The 24663-nt window shown below is 60.6% G+C and overlaps 1 protein-coding gene across 1 annotated transcript; it reads right to left on the reverse strand.

Moving 5' to 3' along the window:
• Positions 1-455: 455 nt before the first annotated feature.
• Positions 456-23206, reverse strand: PKD1 (polycystic kidney disease 1 (autosomal dominant)). The gene is made up of 46 exons (XM_006873957.1): positions 23123-23206; positions 22807-22967; positions 22633-22704; positions 22263-22432; positions 21423-22088; positions 21153-21336; positions 20473-20687; positions 20275-20390; positions 20008-20134; positions 19606-19853; positions 18441-19202; positions 17887-18018; positions 17634-17809; positions 17411-17544; positions 13712-17334; positions 13476-13625; positions 13241-13384; positions 12860-13139; positions 12575-12788; positions 12346-12505; positions 12003-12155; positions 11548-11692; positions 10774-11408; positions 10534-10688; positions 10170-10422; positions 9895-10090; positions 8793-8963; positions 8248-8394; positions 7955-8165; positions 7745-7871; positions 6822-6938; positions 6684-6733; positions 6359-6528; positions 6187-6280; positions 3830-3948; positions 3552-3754; positions 3278-3472; positions 3003-3142; positions 2809-2921; positions 2468-2612; positions 2261-2386; positions 1944-2118; positions 1577-1867; positions 1369-1503; positions 987-1280; positions 456-902 (listed from the first exon to the last, which is right to left on the reverse strand). Exons 1-46 carry the CDS (start codon positions 23204-23206, stop codon positions 456-458), a joined length of 12825 nt encoding a protein of 4274 aa, XP_006874019.1.
• Positions 23207-24663: the final 1457 nt, after the last annotated feature.

Below are 24663 nucleotides of genomic sequence, written 5' to 3' on the forward strand. Positions count from 1 at the left end.
ATGCCATGTTCCTGGTGCCCAGTGACACCTGCTGAAGTCAGCTTTGTGCAGGCAAGTGGGAGCAACATACAAAAATACACATTTACCCCATATAAATTACTGACGGCAGACAGGAGGGGGCGTGAGCGTGCAGCAGGGCAATAACTTAGGGGAGGAGAACATACGGGCTGCAGGCTCAGCCCGCTGCACCTCTACCTGAGGACTGGGAGGGGGAGTCAGCACCCAGAGACTGGACGCTCACTTGGTCAATACTGCTGTGTCCTCCCGCGCGCGCCCGCGGCATGGGGAGGGGACCCTGGTCCTGGCTGCCCGCGCAGCCACAATAAAGTGCTGACATCCACAGACAGGTGCTAGCTGCTCTGCGGGACCTGCATGCGGAGGGTTCTGCCGGGGCCCGGGGTGGGCAGCAAAGGGCAGAAGATAATACTGAGCAGCGTCTCCCCTGGCCCGGCCCGCTAAGTACTGCTAGGACACACCTTGTTCTTGGCCCGAAGGGATGCTCTGCTGGGGCCTGAGGCCAAGCCAATGCCGCGGCTGGCCCTGGCCAGGCGAGTGGGCAGGGCTGGCCGTGGGCTGTGGGGAGGTGAGGCGGGGGACCCACTGCCCCTGCAGCTGTGAAGGCCCTGTAGCCGCCGCTCTAGCTGGTACACGTCCTCAGTGGCCTGGTTGAGCCGGTCAAACTGGGCCAGCAAGGCCTCAAAAACCGCATGCAAGCGGGATGGCTCAGGCTCCCCCCGTGGCCCTGGGCGGCCCAGACCCGTGTCCAGCTGGCTGGAGGAGGTGGAGGGACGCGAGGCATCTGAGCCAGCACTGGGTGGTGGTGCGTCGGGGGGTGACTTGGAGTCTCTGGACGAGCGTGAGGGCAGCGGCTCCATGCCCTCAAAGCGCACCTTATGGCGGAACTGGGGGCGGTACAGGGGCTCGGTCAGTCCGGCTGCACCCTGGAGCTCAGGGTGCATCCCTCTCCCCCCCTGGGCCGTACCCACCTCCTTGACTTTGCTGACACCCATCCAGAGGCGCAGTCTACGCAGGAGCAGCTCCACCATCTCGTAGTCCTGCGGCTCCCAGGCTGGGCGGTACAGCTCGCCACGCAGCGTGTGGTAGCGCCAGCGCAGGAGAACAGTGCCCAGTCGCAGGGCACCCCACAGCCGCAGCATCCAGAGCCCCGCACACAGCAGGGGAGACAGGCGCCATAAGGGGCTGCTCCCCACACAGGGACACACCACCAGGAGAGCCCGGTGCACGGCGCTGCGCAGCGAGTCCACACCAGAGGAGACCAGCTGCGGGGTGGAGGGGCACCCACATCAGGGCTGTTCTGCTGCCCCCTTCCCTGCCCCATCCTGCCCCCGGGCAGCACCTGGCACTCACCAGGACCGCAAGCTGGGTGTAGGCTGCGGCGAGCACCACTAGGGCCATAGCTGCGCCTGCGAGCTCTGGCAGGGCCCGGCACAGTGTCTTGCCGAAAACCGACCACTGGCGCACAAAGCGCAGCTGCTGGGCGGCCTGTGGGTAGGCGGGGGTCAGTCTGCGCTGAGGACAGCCCTGTGCTGCCCTTCCAGGTCCCACGCTAGCTCACCTTGACCAGAAGCACAAACAGCAGTGATGCGGCCAGGCCACGAGCTATGGTACTCAACTGCGCTACCTGCTCAAAGCTGGTGAAGTGACGCAGGCGACCACCCACAAAGTGGGCCCACTGGCGGTCAGCAGCGCCCAGCTGGGCCAGGCGCACCAGGGCAGCAGCTGCTGCCAGCACTACCACCAACGCCCGTGCCCAGGAGCCGGACTTCAGCACGCGCCCACGCCCCTCTCTCCACCAGGCCTGGACCTCAGCCACTAGGAAGTGGAGCGCAAACAGCAGGAGACTCACCTGCAATGAGAAGCTGTCAGCTCGGAGGTGGGGGTAGGGGGGCTGGGGCTGGGCCGGGGGTGCCCTCAGGCCTCACCGAGGTGAGCAGCTGCAGGGAAAGGCCTGAGCTGATGCGCTGCAGGGTGAAGGGACGCACACTGAGGGCGGCCAGGGCCCGACCAGCCCCCAAGAACTCAAGGCGCAGCGTGACGGCAGCGTGCAGCCCCACAGCTGGGCTGTAATGCGTCAGTTCCACAAACACGGCTCGGCTCCTGCAAGGGGAGGGAGGGGAGAAGGGCAGACTTCACCTGGGAGGCCGTGGGCAGAAGCTCGAGGGTGTGGGTCTTGGGGAGAGCAGTCAGAACAGGACCGGGACCCTGTGCCAGGGCTGGAGAGACCACTGGGGGTGGGCACCTGTTGTCCACCCAGCTGTGCTGCTGCAGGATATCTAGGCGCGCTTGGCTCTCCTCCAGGCTCAGCCCCAGCTCCTGCATGTAGCCTCCGCTGTCATACACGGCGCACGCACCCCAGTGCCAGACTCTGTGGGCAGGGGGCCGTGTGTGAACTAAGACGCCAGGGCACGCCCCTGACACACTGAGGATGAGCCCGCAACATCCTTACCCCAACAGGTCGGGGGTTGAGTAGGACCAGGTCCCAGAGGCATTGTGGGTAGTGTGCACCCAGCCAATATCGTAGTCACGAGTGCTAAAGCCCCTTGTGGCCGAGCAGGGCTGGGCCCCTGTGCCTGGGGGTTCCAGACAGGGAGCTGAAACACAGGGGGGCACACAGGCAGTGTTTACCCAATGCCAGGACTGTCCACGACGCCCACAGCCTCCTGGAAGCCACCTGTCAGGCACGTCGTAACTTACGCCCTTCGCACAAGGCAGAGACCTGGTCTAGGGCCAGACTGCCCGATAGCCCAAAGACACTCTTGGGATAGGGGCCAGGTGTGTCCCACTCACCTTCCTGCAGCCGCACCTGCCTCAGGCGTGGGGGCCCCAGCTCCGGGCTAGACTGGTTCCCATGCACATAGGGGAGCAGCACATTGGACATCCATGGCCAGAACTCATCAACCCTGCCGGAACCTGATGGTCATACCGTGACCCACAGCCCCCAGGCCCAGCCAGAAGGACATGGGGCAAACAGGGCCACGTACCGGCTGATGGCCAGGAAGGCCTGGCTGTCCAGTTCCTGCTTGATGGCGCTCTGCAGGCGGTAGGCGTGGCCATGGCACGATGCATCCCCGTAGTTGGCCAGCAGCGTTACCAATAGGAAGAGCATGTACACCAGCAAGTTCTGAAGAGGCACAGCTGTTAGTCCACAGGGACGCCCCACTGTCCCACCCAATGGGGCGGGTCCCCCTGCGGTGCAGCAGAGGACAGACCCACGCCCAGTTAGGAAAGACGGGCAGTCGGGGACAGGCCGGCTCACCCGCAGCACTCTGTGCAACCTCTTGACCTTGCGGGCCTCCTCCTTGGCCAGGAAGAGTGCGAAGCCCTGGGGGGGGCGCACACGGGGCACACGCTCGCTCACGGGCGTCACAGCTGGACTGTCCACCAGTGTGTCGTCCTCATCTGGGTGCAGCCGCTTGGCCACGAGTGAGAAGTACAGGGCCTCCAACAAGACCTAGGTGAGGTCTGGCATCAGAGGGACGACATGGGGGGCACGAAGGCAGGAGAGGGGCCATGGCCTCCAGCCCACTCACCTTGAGCGGCTCCCAGCCCAGGAAAGATGCGAGGAGGCTGGAACTGCTGGATAGCAGCCACAGGACGCTGACGCTGGGAGGGAAGTTGGTACTGACCCAGCCGGATAGGCCCACGGATAATAGCACCAAGAGGAGGCTGAGCCCGTGGGCCAGGCGGGCACACCAGGCTGGGAGCAGGCGCTTCCGCAGACCCTCCACTAGCCCTGTGAAGACAGACAGCTCGTGACCAGTGGCCACAGGCAAGAGCTGCATGGGGACATGCTGACCCAAGGACGTACCTGTGCCGCAGAGCCTGGCTGAAGGTGGTTGGTCCCAGCCTAGGCCTGGGATCGGGGGCCCTTTCTCCCCAAGTCTGTGCAGCATCAGCGCCTCAGTCCTCTCCCCGGGGGCTCTGGACCTGAACACAGAGAGGTGACGGCTCCTTCCCCTCCTGGGACCCAGACCAGGGCGCTCTCGCTCTGCTCCACTTCCTTTTCATGCACTCCTGCCCGGCCACCCCTTGGGCCCTCAGTTCTCACTGCCCACCTGTAGTGCCCTAGCTGCCCTCCCGTCCACAATGGCCAGAGCAGGCCTCGCCCCCCCTGCTGCCCCCACACATCCTGCACAAATGCATCGGGCCCCATGCAGCTCTGCAGCCTGAGATCAAAGACACTGTACATCTGTCAGACTTGGACTGGGCCCAGAGCACCGCCCATCCTTCACGGAGGAGCCCGTGGGGCATGTCATCACGCTGCCAAGGCATCTTGGCCACCCTTGGTGCCACCCTGACCTTCCCAAGTCCAGAGCCGCTACCTGAGAGAAGAAGCTGCTGCAAGAGTGAAAAATGAGGAGAAAAATCGGAGACACCGAAAAGCAAAAGTGGGAGACCACCCACACAGAGAGTGCACCCACCACCAAATACAGCCACACGCCCAACGCTGAGCATCTCCTAGAGCCACGGGGGACTTGTGGTATATTGGGGGGGGGGGGGGGGCCGTAAATTTAACTCTAGAATGCTTGCCCTGTGAGGGGAACCTGGGTTCAATCTCTAGCCAAGGCGCCTCCTGCTCAGCCAATGCCTGTCGGCCAGCGGAGACCTGCACGTTGCTACAACACTGAAGAAGTTCTAGCGGAGCTTCTAGCCTGAGACCACTTCTAGCCAGGCCCAGGCCCAGGGGGTCAGCACCAGGACCTGACTCCAGGCAGGGAATGTTGAGGAGAAGCAGAGACGAGAGGCCCTCAGGTGGGTGAAAGTGGAGAAGCAGGCATTGCAGGCGCTTTTGGAAGGGAGTGGACAGGTTTGTGGGGGTGCACAGGACAAAGAGGAGCCGAGAGCACAAGCAGCCTCATCCACTGCTGGGGGGAATAAAGTCACACGGGACAGCCACGGGACAGAAACATTTAGGTGGGTCCTCAAAAAGGTCAAACAGAACCACTATATGTCCCAGCAAATCTCAACCACAGGAACGTAAGACTAAGTCCCAAATCTCCCTAAAGCCATTTGAACTTCAAGGTCAGCAGTTCAAGCTCACCAGCTGCTCCTCGGAAACCCTATGCAGAGTGGCTACGGGTCAGAATCAACTCAACGGCACTTAACAACAACCCTCTCACAGCCAAGTGGGGCTCAGACATCCTCAAGGAACTCAAGGCTTCCCTTTCAAAGTTCCTTAAGTTCTGGGAACAAAACCACATCTGAAGGGACAAGATCAGGGCTCGGGGTAAGGTTTCCCAATGGACTACTCCTAGGACAGCTCTTACTGCCCTCAAAGAAGGAGCAAGGTGCACTGTGATGCCAAACATATATATATATACACATAAACAAATCCCTTAGCCTTTTTCTTACCAACACTTGTCAGTTTCCTTAAGACTAATTCGTACTACCTCACAATCACCTGTGTCCTTTGGGAAAATCTATCAGGATGAGCCCTCTTGAATCCCCCCTCCAGTCACAACCTGAGCACTGAGGTGACTAGCACAGGAAATCCCCTTGGAAGCCACTGCTCTGATGGACCTTGGTTTGAAGGCCCCCTAATAAGACTAACCAAAAATTAACACCCAGTAAGACGGAAGTGTGTGACTGAGAGACCATGTGTGCTGTTGTTGACTGCACACCGAGAGCCATTTCAGGCCATTCTGCTTGGAACAAACCCGTGAACTGCAAGCCTGCTGGTAATAATTCTAGACACAGCCTTGTGTATCCTGAAATGAAGGCAGGAATGCAGACAGACACCCAAAGCACCAACGTCCACAGCAGCCCACAGGCGGAGCCCAATAAAATGTCTGTCGACAGGACGGACACACAAAAGGTGTCCTGAACATACACATGACGGGGCACTGCTCAGCCTGCTGGTACTGCAGGATAATGCACTGGACCACAAGGTCGGTGGTTTAAATCCAACAGCTGATCCTCGGAAACCCTATACAGGGTCGCTAAGATTCGGAACCAACTCAACAGTACTTACTAACAACAATGCTCGGCCACAAGGAAAACTGACATCTTGAAGCATGCTAGAGCATGGCTGGGCCTGGTGAGACCCCAGTCTGGCACACCCCGATCTGTACCCTCCCCACTGCTCCCTGAGCCACCCATGAGACCAGTATTGTCAAGAACGTCTACCCCAGATGAGGGACTAGAGGCTCTGACCCAGACACTCACAGGCTGCTGAGCAGGTCCGTGTCCACCAGGGGGTCCTGGGTGGGGGCCAGGCTGCTAGACCCTTCAGCCAGTATCTGGCGGATCAGGTCTTCATCTGCAGGGGGAAGTCAAAGGCAGACAGGTCTCAGGGGGAGCCCACAGCACAGCAAGCTGCCTTCCCCACCCTGCTTACCTGAAGCTGAGAAGTATTTGATGGGTGAGGAGGGGGTGTCATCCTCTAGACCCAGTGTGTGGCCCGGCAGCCCCCGAGCCAGGCACTGCGGGGTGCTGCCCACGATGGGTGGGTCGCTGAGCAGGTCTGGCCAGCTGAGGGAGCCCTCACTGGGTGGCCAGCACACCAGGCTGAAGGAGACACTGGTCAGCAAGGGTACCTGGGACACACTTACACATATGTAATTTTTGACCATTCATCATGAGACATGAGAACCCGCCACCGGTAGGTGGGTCCATGCAGCCCAGACCCTGGAATGTCCAGCAAGGCTCACTTAGGGACCCACCTCCTAGAATCCTCCAGGAAGACATCACTTCCCATTTGTTCAGCTAAGACCTGTTGAGAAGTACAGAGAGCTTCAGATTCCAGGATGCCCAGAGGCAGCAGAACCCACCCAGCCTAGCGCTCCCGGCTAAGCTGTCACCTCAGCTCGGAGCCCGGAGAAGGTGAGGAAAGAGCTGTCGAGCACAGTAGAGTCCAGGTAACTATCAACGTCCAGCACCTGCTGCCTAGTGGGGGTGGAGCTGGGGCACCTGGTCACCTGTAGGAAGAAGCGGGTAGATCTGGGAGTCCTGAGCAGAGAGCTCAGTACTAAGAGACAATTCTAAAGCGATAGGCCTGTTCATTATTTGCACTGTCCAAAACAGTACCCGTTCATCACATGTGAATGAGGAGTACTCAACATGCGGTCAGGGCAACTAAGGAGTGGGGGTCCTCATTCTCCTTACACACCAAGGTCACATCTGCCTGTCTGTCATGGTGCATTCCTGGGGTAAGTCCCCACATGGCTGTGGGGTAAACCCTTTTTATGTAGGTTGCTGGGTTTTTGTTGCGGGTTATTTGTTCCGTAGTTCCCTTTTCTGGCGATGTCTCTGTCTGGTTTTGGTGTCCAGGTAACACCAGCCTCACAGAACCAATTGGGAAGTATCCCTTCTTCGGTTTTTGGGAATTCACGTTGTAAAGCCACCTTGGGCTGGGATTTCCTGCGCTGAGTTACTTACTGGTATTCTCTGTCATGTGACAACCCAGGCAGTCCACTTTTCCTGAAGTCAGTTCTAACAGTTTGCATCTTCCGTTAAATTTGTCCATTTCCTGAGCTCTCTGATTTGCTGGCTCACAATTCCTTCCAGTCCTTTCCTTTTTCTAAAAGGTCAGTAGTAACATTCCCTGTTTTGTTCCTAATTTTAGTAATTGATATCTTGTTCCTTTTTCTCTTAGTCTGCCTAGCTAAAGATCCGGTACTGTTCGATCTTTTTCAAAGAACTGGTTCTTGGTTCCCTGACTCCCTGTCCAGATAGGGAAGCTCCAGCAACCCCCTCCATGCCAAGGCCTCAGGCCCCAGCCCACCTTGCTTCGGGACATCCGGAAGAGAAAAAGGATGATCAGGTAGATGGGGTAGACGACCACGCTGGACACCAGACCGACAGCAACCGTGTCCATGCTCAGAGGGACCAGACTGGACACGGGTCGTGGGCTGGGGAGAGAGCAGGAATGTGGCTACCGGGCCAGAGGGAGTCAGGTAGCTGAGGAGGTTTCGTTGATTTTGAAGACATCTACCTGTGGGCAGCATCTCCCACGACCCCGTACCACACCGCGTTGGCGCCCAGGAAAAGACTGAGCAGGAGGATGCAGCAGGTGGCCCGCTGAACGCGGGTGAAGCGGCTGCGTGGCGGCCGATCCCACAGCGATAGCCAGATGTGCTTATCGAAGAAGCCGCGCTGTAGCTCCGCCACTAGGAGGCGCCGGAACCGTCTCAGGGCAGCGTCACCTGGGGGTGGGAGGGGCTGCGGGAGACTGCACTGGGCACCCGGCCCCTCCCCCCACCGAACCGGAGAAAAAGGGGGCCTTACTTGCCGCCAGCACCTCCTTCTCCACCAGGCCGCCGCCGTTGGCCTCTGTCTCTACCGACAGCCAGTCATTAACCAGGAAGAAAGTGCTGCTGGCGCTCTGCAGGTCCCGCACGATGACGTGCTGCAGGAACCAGGCGGGGCTTAGCCCTGCAGGTGGGCGGGAGGTGGTGAGGGCGGACCCTGAGGGTGTGGCTAAGAGGAGCCACGCCCTGGGGTGTGGCTAAGAGGCGGGGCTGTGCCCCGGAGTGTGGTTAAGGGAGGGGAGCTGCGCCCTGGGGGTGTGGTTAAGGGGGGGGCTGCGCCCTGGGGGTGTGGTTAAGGGAGGGGAGCTGCGCCCTGGGGGTGTGGTTAAGGGGGGGGTGAGCCCTGGGGGTGTGGTTAAGGGTGGGTTGCACCCTGGGGGTGTGGCTAGGAGGCAGGCGGTGCTTTGTGGGTGTGGTTGAAGCCCTGAGTAGGATGGGGCTGAGCCCTATGGAGAGGCAGAGAGAAGGAGCTGGGGGGTAGGGTTAGGACTGAGGAGAAGCCCTATGGGGCAGGGTGCTGACCTTTGTTGTCATGCCACACCCTGATCTTCCACACACTGCCCAGGCTGTGTGGGGTGGCGATCTGGAAGATGTCCAGGCTGTTACGGTGGAAGGCCCCGTTCCCGTCTAGGTGCCGGTGTCCACTTCGGCTATCGGCTCCATACAGCATGATGCCTACATGTGCTGTGGTACCTGTGTGGTAGGTGGGAGGGGACCCCAGGCATGTCACTGCACTCCAGAAGCAACAGGTGGCCCTGGCTCTGGCAGGCTGCTTACACCAGACTCACTCTCACTGTAACTTGTGCTGAGAATCGACACAGCTGCCCGCCTTGCCCCTCAAACCGCAACTCGAGTAACGGTGGCTATTGTGGTCAGCGACCAATCATGTCACTCCTTTCAGAGTCTGTTGTGACTGGCCACTGTGAACTCCCCTCCCACTCAGCACAGACAGCAAAGTGGTCTCACCAGAAGACAGAACTGACCAGTGGCGATGGAGACTTGGCAACGCGGGCGATGCCACCTAGACAGAACCCAAGTGGCGTTCAGAGACAAGCCCACACTGCTGGTGGGGGCTGCTTTTACTGTCAGAGGGACTTAGCAAAGGTGCTTATCAATAAACACCAAGAGCAAGGTTGTCATGAAAGGGTGAGGATGCTGAGAATGGTGTTACAAAGACCTTCCTTCTCCTTGAAGAGCCCTCAAGGCCTTCACAGTGTGAAAATGGCTGAGAAAAAGGTAGAAAAGCGTGACACCTCACAAGTGCCCTGTGGGGGTTAGAATACGCTCACAGGCTGAGTTAGGGTTTAGACATCAACTACCTTGTCTCCCTGTATGTTTGTAACCAACAGAGTTCTGAATGTTTTCAAATTCAAAAGAGACTTTCAGAGGTCACAGTGGACCCTGTCCTCAAGAAGTCCACGCTGCTTGGTTTCGCCCCATGGTGTCAGTCTCCTGGCCCGCACGGCTGCCCACACTAAGGCCACCTCAGAGCTCAGACTGCCCCTTCTCAGGAGCAGTAAGGGCCTGTCTTTCTCCAGGGCCTAGACTTTGAGGCTGTTGTGAAGAAGAACATGCATCAGTGTTACTCTTGTCCCTGGTTCCCCAAAAACAACCAGCCGCTCACCTGAGCCTCGGCCCCAGCCAGTCTTGACCAGGATCTCATACTTGAAGCGGCCGCCCTTCCCGCAGAAAGGGATGACACAGACACGGCGCATGTCCAGCTGGTCCAGCTTCCGCAGGATGGCTGCTGTGACCACGTAGGTCACCAGGCACACAGTGCACGTCAGCAGCACGACGTGGTTCACGCCTGCGACTCGCTCCTGTGAGGGCAGCAGAGCATCAGGCTGGACTTGCCTGGCCGAGCCCCCTCCCCACGCCTCACAGCAGCCCAGAGCTCACGGGAAAGACGAAGCTAACACGGCTGGGCGGTACGAGGAGGCTGGCCCCGAAGGCAGTGAGGTGGCGGGTGAGGCAGACAGCCTGGCTGGGTGAGGTGTCCTCCAGAGCCTCGATGCCCTCCGTATGCCATGCCATGTCCTCCTCGCTGAAGTACTGGCACAGTGACGTGTACAGCCCAACAGATACATCCAGTGCTGACCAGTGGAAGTGGCTAGTCAGGTTCAGGTGGTAACTCCCATCAGGCTCTCCAGTCCTGGGATTGAGGGTGTTGGGGGGGGGACATGTCACTGCCAGGCCGAGTGGGGAGCTCCGGCTCATTCATGGTGCCCTCCTTTCCCACACCGAGTGCCTGGAAGCAGCTCACCCGGGGGCGATGAAGAAGGTGTAAGCCTTGTGGTCCTTCCCCGCCAGCGCCTGTAGGTTGATCTGTCGCCTGGCCGAACAGTTGTGCTCATTGGGCCAGGCTGCAGAGTGCAGGTACACGGCCAGGTAGGGTTCGGGCTCCTGGGACAGGTAGCTCTCTGGGGGCAGACCACAGGGTCAGTGCTGCACATGGCTCCCCTGAGCCCTTCCCTCCACGCAGACCCAACCCCCAACCCCACACACCATCGAGCACCCTAAAGGTCAGCTGCAGGTGGAGTGCGGCTGCGGGGTTGCTGCTCTCTGGGACAACTTCGGCACCAACGGAGGCCCGCGGTGGCACAGTGGCAATGGCAGCGGGGGGCACACTGTGGCCCGGACCGGCCACGCCAGCACTGCTGGGCACCATGACTCTGATGGCCCGTTCCGAGGCCAGCCGCTCAATGGGGATCTGGGCACCGGCCTGCGTCTGGAAGGCCATGGAAGCCACTTTGGTGGACACGGTGTAATTGTCAACATAGCCGAAGGGGAAGGGGTTGGAGTCCACGAGGAAGATGAGCTGCACCACATCGCTTCGGCCAGCCAGAGCCCCGCTGAAGGCAGCGGGGATGGAGAAATGGCAGCCAGAGCTGGCGGGGTGGCCCGAGCACAGCAGGCTCAGTGGGTCCGAGCGCTTGCCCTGGGCCACGATCTCCTCCCCAGCAAGCGTCAGGGGCTCCTCATTGAGTACACGGGAGCGCATGAGAATACGCATGAGGGCTGATGACAGGTTGTAGGCCCGTGAGGCCACCAGCAGCGAGGGCCGCGCTGCCTCCAGCGTACCTGGCTCTCCCTGGGGCGGGCCCTGCACATCGGCACTGGCCAAGTGAATGAGGTCACCTGCAGAGACCCAGCAGAAGTCAGGGGGCTGAAGGGAGGAGGCCAAGGGAGATGGAAGAGGGGTAAGACTGCAGGGCGAGGGACTCAGGTAAGCCTTGGGGTCCCCAGAGGATGCTGGGACGAGAGGTGGGGTACGCACCGGTGATGTTGAGGATGCTGTCGGCGATGGCAGTGGGCGTCTCGGTGCCCTCGGTGGTCTCAGCCTGCAGAACCCGCATCATGGCCTCCAGCTTATGCAGCGTCTTCTTCAGGCAGGGCCGGCACACCAACTCCCCGCGGGACACCTGCCGACAGCGGTACTCACGCCCTGTGACCTCCCTTCCCCCATCCTAGGTCCCCTCACACGCTGAGGGTCCCCTTAGCCCACACATGCCAAGATGGCCCTGCTGAGCACCCGTCCCAGAGCCCAGGAGGCCACAGACTGGAGTGGGGCAGCTGTTAAGACTAAGACTGGTGGAATCCACACAGTACCGGGTCACTCACTACTGTGACGTGGCGCACCAGTCAGCCCTGCTGTTTATGTGGATACCTAGACCAGCGGGCTGTGGTAGGGCAGAGGTGGGGGACAGCCACGGGGGTCATGTGGGACACTACCGTGCACTGGGCCAACGCAGCTGCAATCTGCTGGATGTCATCCACAGTGTCCACACGCAGGGACACCAGTGTCTCAGTTATGTTCTTGCGCATTTGGGCACGCAGCTGCCGCTCATAGGCAGGCTCCTCCATAGCTGCTGGGGTCTGTTCGTACTGCAGGGGTGACCAAGGGTGAGAGGGAGAGACAGTCAAATGTGTTCAGCCCTCCTGTCCCCTTCCCTGTTCAGAGGGCCAGGTTGTTTCAAGGGCAGTCTGGGTGTTTTGGGGCGCACACTAGGAGGGAACCCCGAACCATCATCTCAGTGCCGAGCTACGGCTTCCTTGGGGGGCCCGCTGCACTGACCTCATTAAGCACAGTGACCAGGGCCAGCGAGTATTCTATAACATGCTGAGGGTCAGCCTGCCGCAGCAGCCCAGACAGTTTGCTCTCTGTCAAGCTGTGCAGCCAGCGTGTGAGGCCCAGGAGACTCCCAGGGGGCTCAGGAGGCAGGATGACCAGAGACCTGTGTGGAGGCTATGGTCAGCTGTGGGCCGCCATAGTCCCTCAGGCCCCACTGGCCTCACGGGCTCACCTGTTAAAGGCGACCACGGCCGCACCCAGCTGGTCCTGCACCAGCAAGGCCAGGCCCATGGAGAAGTGCGGCGAAAAGCCAGGGGGCAGCAATGCCCCGTACGACGACAGGCTGCCCTTATAGATGCAGAATTCTTCACAGTGGCTCTGGCGACAGCGTCTGAGCAGCAAAGCATACAGCAGCGGGGCGTCCGCGTCCTCCGCATCATGCCAACCTTCAGGTCACACGGTGTCAGCAAGGCCCCCATGGTATGGCCGACCCCCCACCCCCGCCCACTGCACTCACCTGTACATTCAAAGTGCACCCTGGTGGTGAGGGCCCGCACACCATCCAGCGGAGAAAGGAGGCAAGAGCCGCCCAGCGGCGGGCGATTGGGCGACAGGCGGATGGAGGCGCAGCCCTCCTCCTCACCGGAGCTGCCCAGCACGGTGAGCGTGAAGATGTAACCCTCACCATCCCGCAGCACGCCTCGCCGCACCACTAGCCGCATGCCCGTGCTGCCCGTTGACGTGGACGTCTCGTCCAGCACCAGCGTCTGGTTACTAAAGGTGCGTGCTGCCCAACGCTGTGGAGGGAGCAGGGGCGTGGTCACCTTAGGGGCATGGCCAGCACCGGGACTGCAGTGAGGGTGTGGGTGGGGCCTGGTGGGCTCCCGCAGCAGCTCACCCCCTGCTTGGAACCGTGGCTGCAGTTGAGACAGTGACCTTCCAGGTAGATGTGGGAGCTGCGGCTAACTTCGTACACAGCCTGTGCTTTGCAGGACACGCACTCCAGGGACACGATGGGTACCCGCCCACTCCGGATCAGCACCTAAGAAAGCCACCAAGTAGTGGTTTTGAGCCCACAGAGGGAATGCCCAATGCACCCTGGCCCCACACCAGCTCCTGCATCCGACACCCACCGTCTGGTTGGTCACCTCCTCCTTCCGGCCAGCCTTCCACACAGTCAGGTCGAAGGTGTACTCCACGCCAGCCTCTAGCCGCTCCCGGGGGATGGTGACCATGGGGCTCCCACGGGGCCCGAAGTTCAGCACACACCCACTGGCCTCAGCCTGCAGCCCAGAAACACAGCAAGGGAATGAGAGAGCCCTGGCCGGGGACAGCTTGGGGCCCTTCTGCCTCCCACCTGGCTACGGACCTGGGAGGCAGCGGCACAGGCCCAGTGGAAGCTGAGTGGCGTCTGGTCACCATCCTCTAGGTTGGGGTCGTAGGACCGGCTCCCGTCCAATACCAGGTCCTGCGTGTCCGACCACACACGGTACGAACCGCCTTCGATGATGGGAACCAGGCGTTCAGGGGCCACCGTCACGTTGGTCTGGATGCTGCGAGCCAGTGGCGTGTCACCGAACGACACCACAAACACAAAGCAGTAGTGGCCCACGGGCAGCGCCAGCCGTGGTAACACCAACTGCGGCCGGCTGACATCCACGCCGGGCAAGGCCAAGCTTCTTGCACGCCCAGGTTTCTGGCAGCTGGTGGTGCGATACACCTCCCAGCGGTACTCGGTCTGGTAGGTGACGCAGCCACGCAGGTCCATGTGGGCCTCTAGGTAGTTGCGCTGTGAACGCAGCATCAGCACGTGCGGGGGCAGAGCCACAACCACCGTGGGCTCCTCACAGGCCAGAACGTGCACCGTCACCGTGGCCTGCGCCACACAGAAGCTGACCAGGTTGGACGCGTTGACCCGCACAAGGTAGTCGCCGGGTCGCAAGTACGCGTGGGTAACCCAGGGCTCCGCTGTCACGTCTATTTCGGACCCATCACCGAAGTCCCAGCGGAAGGCCACGCGCCGTGGGTTGGGACTGGTGGAGGCCTCAAAGCGGGCTGAGCGGTTGGCGAAGCAGCGGCCACCATGCAGAGCCACGTGCCGGATGACGTCCTGCACCTCAAGCTGGTGTGTGAGGTTGACGCTGCCTAGCTCATTGAAGGCACGCACCTGGACCTCCAATAGTCCCGCGGCTACAGGTGTGTAAGTGACGTCTCGGCCCGACAGGATGACCAGTGAGTCACCACGCACCTTCTGCAGCGAGAAGTACCAGGCGTACTGGACACGGGAGCCGCTCTGCACACGGGCTGTGAAGTTCTGCTCGGCCCCCGTAGGCACACCCCGCGGGCAGCAGTGCGGCGTCCACAGTCCTACGATGGCCTCCAGCACAGCTATGCGCACCTGTGCCTGCGCCCGGCTCACGTGGTTCTCGGCCTGCACACTCACCACATAGTCCCCAGCACGGGGAAAGCTTCGAGAGAAGTGGGGCCCGCCCAGCAGCTCAGGGCTGGCCCCGCCCACCTGCAGGCGCAGCACCACTCTGGAGCCAGCGGTCAGCAGCACCTGGAAGTCCACGGGCTGCCCCGGCTCCACCACCTTGTTGCTGGCCCACAGCGCCAGACCTGCCACGGGTTCTTCCACTGTGAGGTTGTGCACGGCTGTCTCCCAGCTGACTGAATTGGAGACATTGAGCTGGACTGAAAAAGTGCCGGCTTCAGCAAAGGTCACAGCCACCTGCTGGCCCTGCAGCCTGTGGCCCCCTGGCACTGCCCAGCTCCAGCTCACATCGGTGCCAGTGGCCAGCTGTCCCCAGAAGGGCACAGTGGAGCCGGCCGCCACGAAGCTGCAGTCTAACTCACAGGCCCGGATACAGAGGCCGCTCACTGGTACCTGCACCATCACCGTGACGGTGGCATTGACCACCCCCAGTGCGTTTTCTGCTGTGACTGTGACCACGTGTGGACCAGGGCTGCTGAAGGCATAGGTCATGGCCGGTCCTGAGGTCACCCAGCGGGGCCTGCCCTCCAGATCCCAAGTGAAAGTAACACCGCTGCCACCTGAGAGCCCAGCCACCAGAGCGATGCTCTGGTTGACGGCAGCCGGGTTGGGGGTAGCAACCACAGTCAGTAACCCTAAAGGGTCCACAAAGCACAGAGTGCGGTTGGCCAAGGCACTGCCCAGCATGTTAGCAGCCCGCAACTGTACGAGGTAAGTGCCGGGTTCCAGCACAGTGAGGGAGAAGACCCTGCCAGTGGCGGTCAGCAGTGGACCCCCATCCCGCTGGGCAGTCCAGCTGTGGGAGATGTTGGTGCCGTCCCGGACCACAGCCTGCAGCTGCAGTGTGCAGTTGGTGGGGAGGCATCCGCTGTCTCCGCCACCCACCACCTGGAGCCCTTCGATGTACTCCAACACATAGATGAAAATGCTGTCCTGCGCAGTGCCCACTGCATTCTCAGCTGTGACAATTATGTTGAAGGTGCCCACGGAGCGGAAGGTGTAGGAGATGGTGGGGCCCCCAGGGATGGGGGTGCAGCGGTCACAGAGGACCCAGGAGTAGCGCGCGTCGCTGCCTGCCTCCAGCGTAGTACTGAAGCTGACACTGCCATTGAGGGGCACCACTGTGCGGCTGGCATTGACGCGGAGCCCCTGCACGCGCCGCGCCACTGTTACGTTCAGCCGGGCCTCGCCACGGCTCACCTCATTCCAGCCAGCCACCCTGACGCAGAAGGTGCCCGTGCGGTTGTAGGTGTGGGTGACTGCCGTGCCCTCAAGCCGCCCACCGTCCCCTAGCTCCCACAGGTAGGTGGCGGGGCTGCCGCGGCCCGCCACACTGAACAGGTACGGCTGCTGCGTCTCCAGCACGTGAGAGCCGTTCACCCTGATGCCCACAATTGTCACGGGCTGCTGCACCTCCACCACGGCAGAGTCATTGCTGGCTGAAACGTTATTGGACACGGTTACTGTCGCCAGGTAGGTGCCAGGTTCCTGGTAGGTGTGGGTGGCCTCGGGGCCCCCTAAACGGGTGGCAGCATCCTCGGAACCCCAGTCCCAGGTGTAGCGGTAGGGGAAGGGGGGCCACACACGTGCCTCTAGCCGGGCTGAGTCCCCGAGCCGCACGAACTGCCTGTTGGGCCCCAGGGTGACGTTGCCGAGCTCGGGTTCCACACAGATGCTGGAGAAGTAGTGTGCCTTGTTAGAATGGCTCGACAGCACCAGGGCCAGCGGGAAGGTGCCACTGTGAGTGAAGTTGTGCGTCACCACGGGTCTCCCGTGGACGGTGGCATTCGGTGAGCCATCCCCGAAGGTCCACTCAAAGACATAGTGGGTGGGGTCCCCGGTGACATGGGCCATCAGTGGGGCATTGGGCTGTATGGGGATGCAGCCAGCCGGCTCAATTCGCAGCACCTCCAGAACAAAGATGTACAGGGGCAGGCTTTGGGCCAGGTGGCCGGCAGGGCTGGCCGCTGTCACCGTCACGGTGCAGTTCTGTGCCCTCAGGTACACGTGCTCAGCAGCAGGCTCGGGGCCTACCAGCACTGTGCCGTCGCCCATGTCGAAGGTCCAGGTGATGTTGTCACCTGCCTCCAGCTCAGCGTGGACCTGCACCACAGCGCCCTGTTCCACAGAGGGACTCAGACTCACACTCAAGCCACGTGGTCCCTCAAGAACCTGGACGTGGGCCTTTGCTGCCACGTGGCTCACTGTGTTGTTGGCCTCCAGGCGGACACAGTACGTGCCCCTTGAGACATACGTGTGGTTAATGGTTGCCTTGGTCTGCAGCTCAACTGGGGAGCCATCCCCAAAGTCCCATGTGTACTGAGTGTCCCCGGGTGAGGTCGAAGGTAGCGGGAAAAAGGTGACTGATCGACCAGCCACCAGTACATGGCTGCCCACCCCCACAGCCAGGGCCATCAGGGCAGCCCGCGTGCTGATGGGCGCCTGCCACGTCAGGTTCTCGAAGGTGTTGTACACGAGCAAGGTCACATTGTAGTCACCTGCAGGGACAGGTCCATGAGACAGTAGTGAAACCTCCTTCCCTCCCAAGTATGTGGTGGGGGCAATGATCCTCACCTGGAGTGACGTACGTGTGTGTGGCGTTGTGCTCCACGAGCACCTGAGCCACTGTGGGCTCCGGAAGTAGGAAGGACCCATCGTACGGAGGCTTGAACTGGCCTAGCACTTGCTCTCCATCCCCGAAGGTCCACCTGGCAGAGCACAGACAGCTGGAGCCTAGCCACAGCTTGCCCAGACTCACGGCCTCCTCAGCACCCCCACGACATCCCTGGCCACTCACAGGAAGGCCACCCCAACAGCCGAGTCCACCAGCACATCGGCTGTCAGCACCAGTGTGGCGTTTTGGGGTAGCACAGCCGGCACAGCCGACACCCGCAGTCCACGCATCCGGTTCATGCGTTCCACGGTGACGTTGTAGCTGGCAGTGGTGCTGCTCACGTGGTTGGAGGCTGTCAGCTGTGAACACAGGTGACCATGAACACGAATCCTCCCAGCAGAGAGGAGAGTGGGGGCCTGCCTGCACCCCTACACACCGAGAGCTTAAAGATGGCTGCGCTCTGGTAGATGACGTTGAAGACAACATTGTGGAATGTCAGGGACTGCTTGTCATCAATAGTCCACCGGAAGACCACATCTGAGCCGGCCTCCACCACGGGGCTGTACCTCTGTGGGCAGAATCGGGGTGTTGGGGGCAGGCAGGACGAGAGGCCACAGGCCACACCTGATCTGGATGGAGCCTGAGCTTGGTGATGCCCCTCTCCAACTGCCCCGTGCCTGAGTTTCCCCACCCATAAAATGGGTCTAGCATCAGTGAGCACCAACAAGTCCTCTGGACATCCTGCGGTCATCCGGGAGTTGAGAGCTAGTGGACACCCAGGAGGTTCCTGGGTATGCAGCAGAGGTGGGGGGGGGGGTTTCTAGGCGGAGGAGAGCTTCAAGTGGGGATGTCACAGTGGGGGCTCTGGGTAGGGTCAGGTCTCAGGAGGGGGTTTTGGGGGAATCTGGGTAAGGATGTGGGGGATCCTAGGTGGGGTATCAGGGAGTGGGGGTCAGGTCCTGGGTGGGGCTGCCCTGTACCCACACTCACCACAAGAACACCCTGCAACACACGGGACTCGGGGCTCGGTGTGGCACGGAGGCCACGTACAGGTTCCTCGGCAGTTACCCGCAGAGTGAGGCGGGCCTGGCTGACGCTGTCCCCAGCTTCCACCTCCACCGTGTGCTCCCCCTCCCCGAGCCCGTGCAGCATCAGCACACAGAACAGTGTGCCATTGGCCTCATGGGGGCAGCTGGGCATCAGGTTGTCCACCACAGCAGGGCAGGCAGCCTCAAAGGCGGCACTGGTGTTGCCCCCTGACCAGTGGGCCGTGGCTGTGGCATTGACACCAGCATTCACTGCCAGCACCAGGGCTGAGTGGTTGGTGGGGACGTAGAGGTGGCCGTCAGTGGCAGCAGGGTAGACGACGCGCAGTCCAGCCATGGGAGAGGCCACCGTGAAGCTGCAGGACAGGTTATATGTGGACACGCCATTGCTCACCGCAGCCTGGACCGCGTAGTGCCCAGGACGCTGCAGCCCAAGCCCAGGTTTGGGACTCGGGCCCAGTAGCGGAGTGAGGCGCTCTGTGGCCCCAAACAGCCGCAGGGCACAGACCAGGCCGTCCTGGGCAGTCTCCAGCTGGGTGGGCAGGTGGGTCAGCCAGGCTGAGGTGTTGACCAAGAGGTAGGAGGGTGAGGAAGCCAGGGGACTGAGGTCAGGAGAGCAGCGTAGGAGGGTGCCCGGGCCTGCATCATGCTGCAAGGCCAGTAAGTCCCCAGGGAGCAGGGCCACATCTTGGTCTCCAACAGATATCTGCAGAGAGGGAGGGGACTGATGGGGGCCAAGGAGGGGGCATGGACTGAAAGGGGGCTAGTTGGGGGTCTCAACACCTGGGTCACCCTCCACTCGCCCTGCATGAATCGTCTATGCAGATAGGACAGGGACAAACTGTCAAGTATGACCATGAGGGCTTCCCTGGGAAGCACAGAAACAAGTCCCCTTAGATGCCAAGTCCAGGTCAAGACCCTGCTGAGGACAGGTAATGCTGTGGACCAGGGGGGCATGCAGGATTTGGATGGGGGAGGGGGGTCAGGGCTGAAGGGAGGCCAGGAATGTGGAGGGACAAGACTGAGGGGGACTAGGGCAGTGGGGGGGACAGGACTGGATGGTTGAGGGAGGAGGGAGCTGATAGGGGGCACCAGGCAAGGACACGCACCGAGTACTGTGTGGGGGGCCCTGTGGGCACAGACAGAAGGAACTCTCTCCACAGCATGTAGGTGGCCCTGGGGAGCCCAGACTCCTGCGTGGACTCATTGGCGCAGGCCCCAGGGTGGTCAGGTGTGTCCAGCGGCAGGCAGATGTTGCCCATGGGGCACCAGCCTCCCTCCGGCCTGCAGGTTGGGGCCAGCGCGGTACTGTTCTCCAGGGACCCTCTCTGGGGCTCGCTACTGTGTTCAGGGTCCCCTGAAAGTAGCAAGGAATGCCAGGGCCTGGCTCAAAAAGGGGTCACCGTGTGGGAGAAATGCACTACCCCAACATGCTTCTGCCTGGCTACCACCCACCCTGCCCAATGGCAGAGGGACACCACTCAGGGGCCTAAGGGGCACCCCATGACCACCTGTGCCGCCTGTGGGTCGGAACACCTGCAGCCTCAGCTGGGCGGGCCAGCCAAGCTCTTGGGTCCCGAACTCGACTGTGGTCAGGAAGGCTGCGTGCTTCAGGGTCAGGCTGGGAAACACCATCACCTGCAGGCAGGGCAGGGCTCAGCTCTCAGGCCCGCCACCCCCACCCCACCCCCACCCCCGTCTGCAAAGACTGATGAGGAGAGGGTGGCGACCCGACGCAAATCCTCTGACTGGATAGGAGCTCTCAGGGTGCTGCCTACCTCCACGGGCTCCTGAGGGGCTGCCAAGGCCTCCTGCTGTACCAGGGGGCGTAGGGGTCCCTGAAGGTCCCCAGTGGGGACTCCCATGAAGAAGTTCTCTGCATCCCACACAGGGCCTGAGGGAGAGTGTGCCTTGAGGGTGGGTGTGGCTGAGTGGACTCAGCCTCTGGGGTGGGAGGGTGGGAGGGTGGCGCGCACCTCCAGGCCGCAGCTCGCAGACGTAGCTGTGTGGGGCCGAACACAGGTCGGTGTTGCACTGGCCCGCAGGCCCCAGGCGCACACAGTGCTCGGCCGTGGCGGGGTCCGGTTCTCCTGGCAGCCAGTTCTGACAGCTCTCCAGGCTGAAGGCCTCACCCTGTGGGGTTGCCCCTGGCCCCTCCACGGCTGAAAAGCCAATCCACACGTCCAGGCTCCTGTGGGCAGATGGGCAGTGGGTGGGGGCACCAACCCTCTCTCTCCCATCACTGTCCCAAGTTCCAGATGGAGAAACTGAGATTTGAAAATGGCACCTGAAGAGGAAAGTCTGCTAACCCAACTCGGGAATCACCCCATGGGGCTCCATGTCAGAGCAGAAAACCCTGGTCCAGCCGTGGGGATCAAAATAGCCTCACACCAGCTGGCAAGCGGGCTGCTCCCCAAAGACCCAGCTGCTCAAGGCCCCTCAAAGAGGCAGAGCTGGAGAAGAGGCAGCTGTAGAGAGGGGAATGGGCACGGTGCAGGTGTGGGCACAAGTGCGGGGTTGGTGAAAGTCCAGGTATGAACTCGTGTGGGGGTTGGCAAAGGCGTGGGCACAGGTGGGACAGGTGCACACAGAGAGCATGGCTGTGGTCAGAGCAGAGTTTGGGGAAGGAACACCTGGATCCAGGCAGGGGCAGCACCTGGTGACACGGGAGACGAGGAAGTGCTGGACTCCTGGGCTGTCCACCATGGCCAGCGCGGCCCCGGCCCAGGCCCGGCACTGCTCCTGAGCCTGCAGCCAGGGCATCTTCTCGGCCACCAGGCGGTAGCAGTGCCCGTTTCCAGGGAAGATCTCTGTGTCCGCGGGGCAGAGGGGGTGTACCACTGGGGCCACAGGCAGAGAAGTGGACGTCAGCACGAGGCACCGGTGGGGGATCCCTCCACACAGGGGCCCAGCAGACCGTGCGCACCTCGGGCTGGCTCCTCATCCAGAGCCACGATGCTGTAGGTGGCCTTGAGTCCAGTACCACCCCGATTCCGAACACTGAGCTCAAGAGTCTGGTTGCTGTACGCGGAGGCTGGGCAGACAAGCTCCAAGATGGTGGGGGCTGCCTCCACCTGCACCTCGGTGGCCAGCTGGGCTGAGGCGGCTCCCAAGGCCAGACGGGCTTTCACCTGGTAGTATCCAGGCAGCAAGTAGCGGTGTGTGACAGTCACTCCAGCCATGTCCACCTCGGGGGAGCCGTCACCAAAGTCCCAGAGAACTGTTACAACGGGCAGTGCAGTGGTGACATGGAAGGTGGCCAGGCGGCCAGTGGCCAGGGACCCCAGGGGTGACTCCAGGGTGGCCCCTGGGGTGGCGGGGAAGATGTGGGGGAGCAGGGTGGGGCCACCGCAGGCAGTGGGCAGCAGGGGTCCAGAGCAGAAAGGCAGGCAGGCTGCAGAAGCATTGGGGGAACGGGCCGCCCCACACAGACATAGGCCCTGCTCAGACAGCGCCGCCAGACCCTGGCCCACAGCAAAGCAGAAAGCACCACAGGCCTCGGCCACCAGGGGGCGCTCATGGGCCACCGCAAAGGCCACCAGCGTCACCGCCCCTGAGCTGTCATCAGGGAGACAGGCGATGTAGTCCTCACCTGAGAGACAGACAAGGCTAAGAGGCAGGACACCCCACCCCACATCCCAAATAGCAGGTCAGACCCCGCCCAGCTAGGCCTCCCATCTCAGTCTCTTTCTCATACACACTCATCCCTCCCCAATGGTCCAAACTGTGTGCCTCCCCACCACCAGCTACTGTCTGCCCAACTCACCACAGCTGTGGTCCGTGAAGGGGATGCTGAGCAGGGGCCGCCCAGCCAGGGGCTCCGGCCCCGCACACCTGAGCCCCTCGGGCTGCCCCAGGCGCACCCCTTGCCCCTGTGCCCAGCGCGGCAGCCATGCCATAGCACAGTCACACTGGAGCGGGTTTCCACTCAGGTCTCTGCAGAGGGGGCAGGGCTGTGTTCAGGGATGCTATAAGGCAAAACAGGGCGGGGGACCCCCTCCCACCATCCCATGGCCCTGGAAGGGGACCTAGCAGGTAGGCCTCCCACCCAGGATCTGGTATCAAATTTTGGAGGGGTACTGAGGTAAGCGGGGGTGGGGGGAAAGCAAGAACACCCACCACAGAACCCAACTCACAAGTCACTTAAATTAAATAAATTAGCAAATGTTCCTTCTTCTAGCGTTGAAATCTCATTGCTGCTTATGTCCCTGGAAGAAACGGGTGCTGGCAGGTTAGAGGGGAGTCCCCAGAACTGTGGTGAGACACAAGCCCCCCTCATCCACCTCCACCCCACCCCTGGAAGCACTCACAATTCCGTCAGGGCTGAGAGGTTTACCAGGAGCCCCATGTCCAGCGCCTGGAGGAGGTTGTGGGAGATGTCCCTGAGGACAAGGCAGCCTAGGTCAGAGTCACCCCAGGCCACTGGAGTGCCAAGCCCCAAGCTGCAGCTCCCACCCTGAGCTCCCCACACCTGTTCCAAGAGAGGGCCCGAGTGAAGACACATCTGGGGAACCTGAGAGGGCTGGGGCCCCTTGGCACTCTGCACCCCAGCTCACAGTGTCGAATGGGGACCCACCAGTTCCTCTGCACCTAGACAAACATCATAGCCACGCCCCCTCCCCCCACCCTCAGGCCTCCAGGACCAGGGGCCACGCCAGACTCCAGAGTGGTCAGGGTCTGGCACACAGGGCTACTGCAACACAGACTCATGGGGCTGTTTCCAAGATACAGGGACAGAAGGTGGGCTCAACAGGAAGGGATTGTCCCAGCATGGCGATGGTGGGGCCCCATGTTAAACAGTCAGAGGAAGAAGTTAAGGTTTCTCTAAAATATAAACGAGTCCTGGTGTGGCACTGCTGGTTAACACACTGAACTGCAAAGTCGCTTTGAACCCCAAGGTCGGCGGTTCAAGCTCACCCGCTGCTCCTCGGAAACCTTATACAGGGTTGCTATGGGTCAGAATCGACTTGACAGCACTTAACAAGAGAAACATAAAGGAGCAAAGAACCGGCCAGAAACGTTTCTCCATGAATTTACAGGATTTTAAACTGAGCTACAGTACAGGGTCGCTATGAGTGGGAACTGACTCCCCCGCACATAACAACCATCTTGGGGAGATGGAATGACCAGTGAAGAGAGGATGTAGGAGGATTCATCCCCGGGGGTGCTCCGTGCACACACACTCCTATGCCTGGGAGGGGGCGGATCACGAAAGCCTAGAACTAAGAACAGAAACACAGTGGCAAACACTCACAGACTAACAGATTTAATGACTTACAAACTTACAAACTTTCATCCAAAATAGCATGACTAAAATCCAAATTAGGAAACAAACTACAAACTGGGTAAAGCACAGGCAATTGAGAGAAATGTTGGTGTGATGTGCTGTCAATTCCGATCCACAGTGACCCTATGTAGGGTTTCCAAGGACCCGGTGGTCCAGTGCATAATCCTACAGTGCCACACTGGAACTCCACTGAGAGGATTAAGGGTAACAATACCCTACCCCTGGAAACCCAAACCCACTGGCTACACCTTGATTCCCACTCATCGCTACCCTACAGAACAAGAGAACGGCTCCACAGATTTCCAAGACTGCCACGCTTCAGGGAAGCTGACTGCCACATGGTTCACTCTCAGAGCAGAGGATGGGTTCAAACCACTGACCTTGTTGGTTAGCACCTGAGCACTGCGTCACCAAGGCTCGTTCCAAAACAAAAAGTCTTTGCCAGTTAAAAGCAAACAAACAAAAAACACTAAAGACAAATATGAGCAATATATTCTAATATAAAAACGAAATCCAAATGGCCGACATACATTCTATTTCAGTAGAGACACTTTAGCTGCCAAAGCTGTGGATGGTTTTCAAACTGGAACACTTTTTCCTGAGTCAACACAGTTGTGGTGAAGTGAGCATGACCCCTGGTGGTGAGCCAAGGAACTGCAGCTCTCCCAACCTGGCTGGGGGGACTCAAAAGCCTTCAAATGTGCAAATTCTTGACTCAACAGTTCTACTCTCAGGAAATTGATTCTAAGGAAGGAAATGGTATAGATATGTATATGAAATACATATATATCTACTAGGATGCCCGGAATCCTGGTGTAATACTGTAGGATAAGCACTCAAGGGTGGTTTGCACTGCAAGGTCAGTTGTTCAAACCTACCA

This window comes from Chrysochloris asiatica, unplaced genomic scaffold (assembly GCF_000296735.1).
Source record: "Chrysochloris asiatica unplaced genomic scaffold, ChrAsi1.0 scaffold00257, whole genome shotgun sequence".
NCBI lineage: Eukaryota > Metazoa > Chordata > Mammalia > Afrosoricida > Chrysochloridae > Chrysochloris > Chrysochloris asiatica.

Excerpts from the sequence above, each read along its gene's own strand:
- PKD1 (XM_006873957.1), bottom strand. The coding sequence starts at position 23,206 with ATGAGTCTGTGTTGCAGTAGCCCTGTGTGCCAGACCCTGACCACTCTG. Across the intron at positions 20,688-21,152 it reads CTCGTCTCCCGTGTCACCAG|GAGCCTGGACGTGTGGATTG; the intron begins GTGCTGCCCCTG and ends ATCTGCCCACAG. Across the intron at positions 2,387-2,467 it reads TCAACCCCCGACCTGTTGGG|AGTCTGGCACTGGGGTGCGT; the intron begins GTAAGGATGTTG and ends CCCTGCCCACAG.